The 10,178-nt window shown below is 39.1% G+C and overlaps 1 protein-coding gene across 8 annotated transcripts; it reads right to left on the reverse strand.

The window, feature by feature from the left end:
- Positions 1-4,263: 4,263 nt before the first annotated feature.
- LOC122045674 (regulatory-associated protein of TOR 1-like) lies at positions 4,264-8,306 on the reverse strand. 8 transcript variants are annotated; one of them, XR_006130072.1, is made up of 6 exons: positions 7,853-8,306; positions 7,579-7,751; positions 7,337-7,438; positions 5,707-6,309; positions 4,676-4,761; positions 4,264-4,603 (listed from the first exon to the last, which is right to left on the reverse strand). XR_006130072.1 is itself a non-coding variant. In XM_042605999.1 (5 exons), exons 1-5 carry the CDS (start codon positions 7,904-7,906, stop codon positions 5,889-5,891), a joined length of 687 nt encoding a protein of 228 aa, XP_042461933.1. In that variant the 5' UTR covers positions 7,907-8,302; the 3' UTR covers positions 5,753-5,888. The 8 variants fall into 8 exon arrangements, 3 of the variants coding, with proteins under 3 accessions (XP_042461933.1, XP_042461932.1, XP_042461931.1); XR_006130070.1 differs by having other exon boundaries at positions 4,265-4,603; positions 5,707-6,313; positions 7,853-8,305; XR_006130068.1 differs by having other exon boundaries at positions 4,265-4,603; positions 5,965-6,322; positions 7,337-7,433; positions 7,853-8,302.
- Positions 8,307-10,178: the final 1,872 nt, after the last annotated feature.

Genomic DNA, 10,178 nt, shown 5'->3' on the forward strand with positions numbered 1-10,178 from the left:
TGGAAGATTGCTCGAGAATGTCAGAAAATGGGTTTGGGTGAGCCCTATTTCGAATGATCAAGATCACCCAAGCGAGCAGAGCTGAAACGAGAACCTTTACCAAAAAGTCAACAAATCTGTTGACTTTGGTCTAAGCGTCCGGACCCCCGGGGCCAACTAGGGCACCCCGAGCTTGTACCCTAACTAAGGGCTGGTTCAGCCTGATTCGAGCGCCCGAACCTAGTCCAAGCACCCGGACCACAAAACTTTTCGATTACCGAGCTGTCATGATCCGTTGTGACATAGATAAAGTTTTATGCACGCTCAGGCACTCAGAACCCTTCCAGTCGCCCGGATCAAGGCTATAAATACAATCCTCATCCTAGTAGTTCAGAATCACTTATACATGAGTTTCTTTACTGTTATACTCCTTTGATTGTGTGCTTCCAATACTTTTAAGAGGCTTCTCTACCTACGACAAAAGGAGAATTTGATTAGTGCTTCAAAGTCTTGGATTAACAACCTTCCCGGTTGTAACCAAGTAAAATCGATAACCTCTTTCTTTTAATTAGTTTATCAATTCTTTTTATACAAGTGCTTTAACATTTTAAAAGATCAAGAAAGGTTTTATTTTCTTTTTGAAGGGCAATCACCCCCTCTTGTTGGTCGCACGGGTCCTAACATCTTGTACTAAGAGTTTGTTTGGAGCGAGGCTAGTTAAAGAAACGCTCAAAGCTTGTGGTGGAATTGGCTGAGTGGGTAGAGGGGTTGTCATTATCTCAATTGGCCTGATAGCTGGGGTGGTCGCATGAGACATAGGTATAAGAACGTCTGGCCTCATCATAGCAATTGTAAAATGAGAGTGACTATATTTTTGAGATCCAGCCTCTTTACCTCGAGCAAAAGAGATCTTAACCAAAGCAAAAGGATCTCGCTTGGTGATGGGTTGCTCAGATCTGAACCTATAGCCTCTGCTTGGGGCCTTTTTCTCTAAATTATGAGAGGAGCATCTGAATTTGTAGAGCTGGAGGAAGAACTATGGGAAGGTTCTGTCGAAGGGAGTGGACCAACAGAGCAGGAGGCATGTCCAAGCTAATGCCCCTTTAGTAGGTTCTCGCCTATTCGGTTTAAAGCTTCTTTTGTTAGCCGAGTGTTTTTGAAGCAAAAAGCTAGAGTAATGGCCTCTGCTATAAAAATAAGTGAGCAATTAGAAATCTTTATAATAGTTGGATAGGAAATAGCAAATGACTAAGGAAAGACAAGGATTTTTTTCTTACCAAAGGTGGCACTTAGCTCGAGGTTAATCGGAGTGAGCCCAAAAGCATATAATAAACCTTCTATAGTCAACTCAGGCAAGATAAACATCAAACCTCTCAGTTAATCTAGGGCTTGGTGAAGGATTGGGTCTGTGCAAAGGTTACCCAAGTTAGGAATAGGGGAAGGTTTAGCTGTGAGGTTGTGGGACAAGACAGAGAGCTCAAAAGGAGTATAAAAAAATATTTGTCTCTCCATTCCTCCTAGGCTAGAACCTTATTGAACAAAATCGCCTTAGGGTGAGCCTGAAAGTGAAATAGACCATTCTCTACTTGTCGTAGGAAGAAATAATAGAAGAACAAATAAGGAGAAAGAGGAACATTGAACAAGTGAAAAACAACGACAACACTGCTTAAGATGCGAAGAGATTGGGGAATAAGTTAATAGAGTGATATACCAAAATATTGGCTAATATTAACAAATAAAGGATGAAGGGGGAAATAGAGACTGGCTATGACCTGTTCTCTGGAGATAGCAATGCTTTCCAGCGGGGGAAGATGCGGGCGAGCTTGGCTGGTAGGAATAACTATGTAAGAAGGAAGCCCGTAGTTGATGGTGAGGTCGTAGGCATCCTCAATAGTAAAGTTGGAAGAGCATTGGGTGTACCATGAATAAGCTTCAGCTATGGTAAACAAGAAGATGAGAGAAATAGAAAGTGTGAAAATACTGAGGAAGGAGAAGAAGTAGAAGCCTTAGGGTTTTTCGAAACATTTTTATAGGAAGTTGTTAAGATCACCTATCAAGCAGAGTCATTAGATGGTAATAGCAAAAAGGCGGGTTATATTCTAGATTGTTGGATGATGAAGACAAAGCGGTAGGTATAGGAAAAGGCGTATACTCATGATGATGAACACACACATTGCACTAATCAGGAGCCTACCATCGTAACTGATTCAACAGGCAATCCTCTTGAAGCATCAATACTCTTATCGAGGTAATCCTCTCAATTATCCATAAGCTCGTGTGAGTTTTTACAACTTGTCTGGGAGGATAATGAGTAGAGCAACCTGACCAAAATCATGACGAACCAATTTAAGAGTTTGAGTAAAATATCGACCAGGTTTCATTCAAAATAGGTAATACTCCCGTTCAGCCTTAAGGGTCAGATAAATTTTACTCTAGAGGAAGCCTAAGAGGAGTGGTGTTTCTTTGATTAAATTCTTGTTTCATTCTGTCCGGGTTTTTTCCCAGCTGGGCTTATGTATCTTTAGCATATACATGAATTATTGAATAGCTAAAATCCATGGCAAAGACATTCAAGAGAGAATTCAGTCGTATTTATAATAGATGCATGTATCTGGTATAGTAACTGAAAACAACACAGAAAAAACAATGTAAATTAAGCAAGGTTAGGAAACAAGTCAGGTGGACCACTATCAACTATCCTCTTGAGATCCTAAAGTCGGCGGGGGGGTTGGAAGTCAAGTATCCATTTTATTTTAATTGCTCCATTGCACCCTTCCCTCCAATGAGAAGTGCTCTGGTGATGGAGCGAGCAATGGGTCCATTGAATTCGCATGCCCCAAAGAGATCTTTTTTCCTCACCTCAAAGCGCACGTCCTCCCCAGCACGATAGGTGGCCAACTCCGTCTGGGCATCTATTAATCCAGTTCGAGTAGTTATTAGATCCAAGCGCTGGGAGTCCCACTCATCACGTTGAGTTATTAGTTCGAACTCTTTGGCTGCTAGCTCGATGACGTGGGTAGCCTTTAATTCTTGTAGTTGGGCAAACAGCTGGGCAATTTCTGCAGTCTTCTCGTCCAACTTTGTCTTCATTTTTTCCCAAATACTTGTTTATGATTAAAGTTGAACTTTAGAGGCATTCAAGGCAGTCCTCAGCTTGGCCGTTTTCTCAAGTTCAGCTTTGGCTAGATGTTGATGTAAGGAACTAGGGCGCTAAATACGCTTAAGCGTAGAGGAAAACTTCTAGTTCCTCTAGAAGATCCATGCGAAGGGAAAGACATGTTACAATCTATACTAAGTTTATATCATGATAGTATACCTTTGATGTGTGCATGCGAACTCTAGACAGCTTGGATCTCAGCACGATCACACGTTCGCGCCTTTATGTTATCCACATGAACAAGTTTTCATTTGTCTCACAAACTCGCAAAGTGGAGAAGGCAACCACCTAAGGTTATGCTAGCAACCTTGGTAGGAGGTCTCGGACTAGAGGAGAAGAGAAGAGGAAGGAGAATGAAGAAGTTCACCAAAATGATAGAAAAAAATGCTTAAGTATTTTCAACTAATGAAAATACTTAATGAGCATTAATGAATATTTACACTCCATTAAGGACCACATTTAAACCTCTTCATTTTAAATTCAATTTCAAAAATTGAATAATTCATTGAATTTCAAAATTCAATAAATTAATCTCCATTAATCCTCTTAGTGAATGAATTCACTTGAGTCTAACTCAAGTCTAATCCACTTGAGTCTAACTCAAGTCCAATTCAATCGAGTCTTACTCAATTGATCTCATGCAATTTCAAATATAATGAATCACTATTTCATTAATTCGTATTGACTCCTTGAGTCTAGTTTAAATTCACTACAACAAAAACCTTCATAGACATCGGTTTTCCACCGGTGTCTATTACATTTTCGACCGATGTCTATGAAGGCGATGTAAAAGGTCTGCCATTTTAGACATCGGGTTAAAACCGGTGTAGTATCACTTAACAACACCGGTGTTCGAATCGGTTATTAACCGGTGTAGTATCACTTAACGACACCGTTTTATCAACGGTGTAAAATCGATGTAATATTATATGTTAATAACACCAGTTTTAACAGCGGTGGAAAACCGATGTAATATCAATATTGTTTAACGACGCCGATTCGATTTCCGAAATAGTGAAAAATCGATATTATACAACATTTTAATAGTACAAAATTTAGTTAATATTATTATACATCGGTGTATCTAAACACACCAAGTCAATATCCATATAACCAACACATAAATATTATTCTCACAATATAAAAAGATAATAGATATTGTACACATCAAGTCTGTATCCACAAATTACACAAATATTCTTCTTATAACATCAAAAGATAATTAACTATGATGCTTAAATCGCATTGGCTGATGACAAATCACCGACAGAGGCTAAATCACCTTGAAAAATTATATCAAGCTTATAGTTGCAGGGAGCAGTGTTGCCATTTTCAGTCAACTTCTGTAAAAATCTTCTACCATTGTTGACATTATGTTTGTAGCTGATGCCAAACGCATTTCATCAATTTCTATTGTAAGCAAGGCGTCGCATACAACCCGTCCAACTTGGAGAATTTTTAGGCAACCTGATAGGATGTAGTTGTAATGAGCAAAAAGATCAACAACGAAAGATCAACTGCAATAGATAGGGCACTTACCTGCAACTGGGCATCGAGGATGTGGTTTCTTTGTGCTTATGTAGTGGATTACTAGTTCCTTCTCATAAATGTGCTTGCAGTTCATCCTGCTTGATGAAGAACAACAGACAGAAAGAACACGGTTTATAACTTTAATAATAATAATAACATACCTTTTGCTTGGGAAACAAAAAAAAAAGTAAAACAGACTAGTCATAAGCTTCTTCATCACTTGATAAATAAATATACATCAAGCATTGTTCAAGGAACATGAACAATTGAATCAACAGAATCTGTTAAAAGTTTTTTTGAGTTGTTAGAAGGAAATATAAGTAGAAAGCTATGGAATGTTGTCTACGGCATTAACATATCCTGGGAATACGCAAGGACCAATGTTTAATTGTATATGATTCCAATGTTTTATTGTATATGATATTCTCATTTTCTAAAAATGCATTATAAACGATTCTAACAGTTTATGCCAACCGATGCAATAGGACTACTTCTGGATATCCTTGCTTCTCTACCAGTTGTATTATTCTCACGGTTGCCTCTTAATATAGGACCAATATGTGCGATGGTTCTTCCTGACTGCATAAATTGACTGGGTGATAAGCTATTAGGATGATTTATGCTGGCCAGAATGGCAAAGAGCTTAGATGCTTCCCATTTTCAAGGACAGTTAATTTAAGAGGTTTGTTGTGAGCAAAGGCAAAGCGAGCAAGAGCTGTGAAACAATTGAGTCTTAGTTAATAACACCTTAGTTGTGAAATCAAATTAAGAGCAGAAACTTGAGAATCCAATAAGAAAACAACATATAAGTAAAGCTTTAATAGTTGCACATAGCCCCCAGGGCGTAGCACAGACGGTGGGCGCATGGTATCTCTGGCATAATGGCCAGGGGTCGATTCTCAGGAACTGACGACCTGGGATTTACCCCGCCATGCACCTATGGCCTGTGTACCTGCATGAACCTCCTTCCATATCCGTGGGGCCGGCATTAGGGGGGCCGCTAAAGTAACGGATCTACCTTTTTTAATAGTTGCACATACCTACAACAACCTCAGCCCTCACCAAAGGACTTCCATCCACAGCAAGTTGTAGAAGATTTTTAATGATATTCAACTCAGACTTTAACTTTTCATTATTCTCAAAGTCCTCATCGACTCTATGTCCATCAAATGTGATAGATGCAACATCAATAAGAGTCCCCAAAGCAAAAATAGCAGAAGCTCTAACCTGCCAAACAGATGTTGAACTACAAGAATTTTCCTAGTAAAACATAGACTACAAAGATGTATAAATTCTACCTCGGGCTATGGTTCCAGCAATTAAGGTAAAATAGTTGCTACTCCATCTGCATGAGAACCTATGATTTGTACTTATGGAAAATCTTCCCAGAGCTTTCCTGGCCCAGACATAAACAAAGCCATGGAGAAGTAAAGGTTCAGTTTGGCCATCACTTGGATTAGCAATTTGTAAATGCTTCAGGGACACATTTAAAAAATTTGCTTGAATACATGCTTCTTGTCTCCGCCGATGTCCATCCACTACAACTGCCAAGACAAAAGCAGCCATTGCTCGCTGCTCAGCATAGGCATCCATGCTATCATGAAACCTGATAAAATATGTGTGACCACCATCTTTCACCAGATCTACCTGACAAGACTGATATCATTAAAAAAAAAAAGTAAACAATAAATTAGTCATTCTCTAGAAGCTAGCAAAAAGATGAAGGAACACCTAGATCAAGGTCAGCAGTCTAGCAAAAGATAAAGGACAAAAGTATATTAGCATGGAGGATGGTTGTAATTACATCAGGTAAAGTATGTAGGAGTATACTTTTCAATCAGTATGGAACAGAGATGAATGGTTATGTGTGTACCTAACACTGACAAAATAAGGGAATGCCAGCAAAGAGCATCAACACAACCAAAATCATGTCACATGGCATTTGTCAATGGCTATCCCAACAAGAAGGGTCCTATGCATGAGCTACTAAGCTCATGTGGACAAGGGTCAATGAGTAGTCTTCTCAAACAAACAAAAAACATGGTACCATGTAGGTCATTCTCCTCCTCTTATCTAAATCCTTCCACTTCATCTTCCACCCCATAATCCCCTTCCCGATCACTAGAGAACAACACAACTAGAATTAACAATCTGGCACAATGCCAAACTAGCATAGATGCGATCTAGTTCCAACTCCATGATTCGACACGCATCTTACTCAAACTTATATGACACAGATGTGTATCCAAGTGTGACATAAATGTTTCCAATTGTTTTTATACATGATCAATAGAGATCTTTGAAATTCCACTCGAAGTGTTGGGATCAGAGACACAAGTATGAATTGGGTAGATAAAGACTAAAGATTCTAAGTATCAGAGTCCAATGCACGTCATAACAAGATCACAATCCTTTAGCAAGAGGAGTGGTTGGTAGAAGGCCTTGTCCAAATATGCATTAGTGGTTGTGTAGAATATCAATTCTATGAAGATGGTCCAAGTGTGAAGACACCATGGATGTAGCCAATTATTACTATATTTGACGGTCTACTTCACTAAGGAACAATTACCTAAATTAGGAAAATCAATGGTACTTAAGAAAATACTATACTTTACCATAAAAGGCAGAAAATTAAGGAGTTGGAAATTTACCACTGTCTTAAGTGCCTACCTGAAGAACTACTGGTAGCTGTTCTGGTGGTTTCTTATGTTCGGAGCCATGGGCTAGCCACACCTCAAAAGCTTTCAGTTGCTTTGTAAAGAATGGGCTTGGCTAATTTAAACAAAGTAAAAAATATTAGTGAAGAGTCTTAGGTAAACAATGGATATGAAACAGGAGAGCAGTTAGCAGCTCTCATAATTCGCTCAGCAAGTAAGAAATTGGGAAAGAGACTTGCAACTAACAGGTCTTACCTAAACAGTCTCTGGAAAAGATCTGCGCAATTGCATTTAACACTATTGTCCACATTTCCTCTCTTGGAGAAGGCTCTAATTAAAGCCTCGTTGGCTTCATTGAGTAGAAGCTTGAGGCACACTTCTGCCTCTTCTTCCGATAGATCAATTTGATCCACGAGCGACTCAATTACCTAAGCCACACAATCTTTAAGAACCTCAACTAAAAATAAACAAAGACAGGAAAGCACACGAAAGAAACAAGCCGAGGGTTCAATGACAGTGAGAAAATCACCTTGTTGAACCGAACCTCCAAAGGGCCGGTCCCCAGGGCGCTTGTGGTGGGCATGACCAGCAAGGGATGAACAACCACAGATCCGTAACTACGAGTGGCAGATGCAAGATTGACGAGGAGTGGAGGAGGGAGAGGGAGGAGGGTGATGAGAAAACAAGCGGAGGCTCGATGGAGGAAGGGGTGGAGGAGGCGAGGATCTCAAAGAGAAAACAAGAGGAGGCTCGATAAGGAGGAGGAGAAGTAGCAGAGGCGAGCGAAACGGAGGAGGGAGAGGGAGGTGGGCGGTGGATTGACGAGGAGCGGAGGAGGGAGAGGGCGGAGGGTGATGAGAATTAGGGATTGACGGTCCCTAATTTCGGCGTCGATCTAGGAAGAGGAAGAGGAAGAGGAAGATGAGGCGACGGTATAAGGTGGACGGCGCGATATAGGTTTAGGTTTAGAGGGAAGAATGAAGTGTTGTAAATTTCAGCTAAGTATTGGTGGGAAAATTATATTATTTTATTTTATCATAGACACCGGGTTTTAAAAACCGCTGTAAAAATTGGTGTCTATTAACAAAAAAAAAGACGCTTATAGACATCAGCTTAAAAACCGATGTCTATGAGCGAAAATCTGCGCTTATAGACACCGGTTTTTGGAAAAATCGATGTAAAATACTTAAAGACATCGGTTTTTGCTTAAAACTGTTGTTGTTCCACCGATGTCTATGAGGGTTTTTCTTGTAGTGATTGGACTCAATCCAATAATTATATCTAATTGAGTCTAACTCAATAATTCTAATTCGGATTAAACTTAATCCAATGATTCATCGTATGAACCCATCTCCAAATCTACTTATTCTTTGTGTGTGACCCAATAGATTCTCGTAATGTTGGCAATATATCTAAATCAATATTTAGATACATAAGCAATGAGTGGCATCTAGCAAGGCATCATTGCTACCCAAGTGACAAGAAAGTCGAGATCCGACCTAACCTGGCCGTGGCTATTATCTTATATGACTTAGTCCCTCTATTTTTGATATCTAGATTGATCAATGAGGCATAGACTGTGTTATCCTCTTATCAACCTTTTATGTTTCTTGATCTCTAAGTAGACACACTCAATTAAATAAGCTCAATATCTCATATTGACTCATTTTCGCATGGGCATACTTTCTTGTGTCCTATTAATCAAGGGGTCCACAGATATCGCTTCCGTCATATGGAAGGATAGATCTCATCTACATCACTCATATCCCTCCGCATAATTCATTGCATACCCAATGATCGACTTTATTGTCCACCTTGTTATAGGTGACATTTGCCGATACCAAAGTACACAACTCCTTATGTAGAGAACCGTAGTGACTTCAGGTCTAAGGACTATTCATACCAATAGTCACATGAGAATGTTTATGACACTCATATAATGATCCATGAAGCATTCTCATGACAGGTCATTCAGTATATATTCTCTAATATATACTCACGTGTCAACCTAATATTTCATATCCATGACTTGTGAGATTAAATCATCCGTTGACCTACATGCTAGTCTCAATATATTAATATTATCCTTGTATATTAATGCTTAACTAGGAATAGTTAAGAGTAGTCTTCCATGTATATCTACAATATCTCACTATCAATTCAACCAATTGATATGTTGTAGATAAGAACCTACTACCCAAGGACATTATTATACTTATTCAATCGGTACTGAACTGAAATAAATATAATAACCAGCTTTGCCTTTTATTAATAATAAAATATGATACAAAATAAGCCCTTTACAATCATCTCATAATTGGTACTAGGGCTAATACTGACAGTTGAGCCTCTTGAAGTTGAGCTTCTAGCTCCTTGAGTCGTCCAGAAGCATGCATGGCAGCTACCTTAGAAGCCTGCTACTTTAGTAAGTCATTTTCTTAAGCCAGGGTGTACAGTTGTTGGGCCACGCTCATACTTGTTACGCAACCATAAGTGCATGGTTTCATCATCAGTAATAAAAGATATCAAACCCACAGAGACTGATTATAAGCACTAGAAATATTTCACGAAGAATTAGCTAAATAATCGACTAAGATAGGAAATGTGTTAAGTAAAGAAACAAGGCAAAGAAATAGAAAAGTAAATGAGAAACTTGGTTTTTGTGAGTGTTCTAGGAATTCAGTTTCATTGTGATATTCATCAATGCAACATGGTTCATTAATTCATATCCTCAATTGACATGCATTTGAAGGAAGTCACCGGTTCTCTCCTGTAGAAGACAATCGGCAAGGGACCTAGATCAATATCACTAGCAACCAAATAGATATGATTCCTATGAAGTCCATTAGCGGGAT

Source organism: Zingiber officinale, chromosome 2B (assembly GCF_018446385.1).
Source record: "Zingiber officinale cultivar Zhangliang chromosome 2B, Zo_v1.1, whole genome shotgun sequence".
Classification (NCBI taxonomy): Eukaryota; Viridiplantae; Streptophyta; class Magnoliopsida; order Zingiberales; family Zingiberaceae; genus Zingiber; species Zingiber officinale.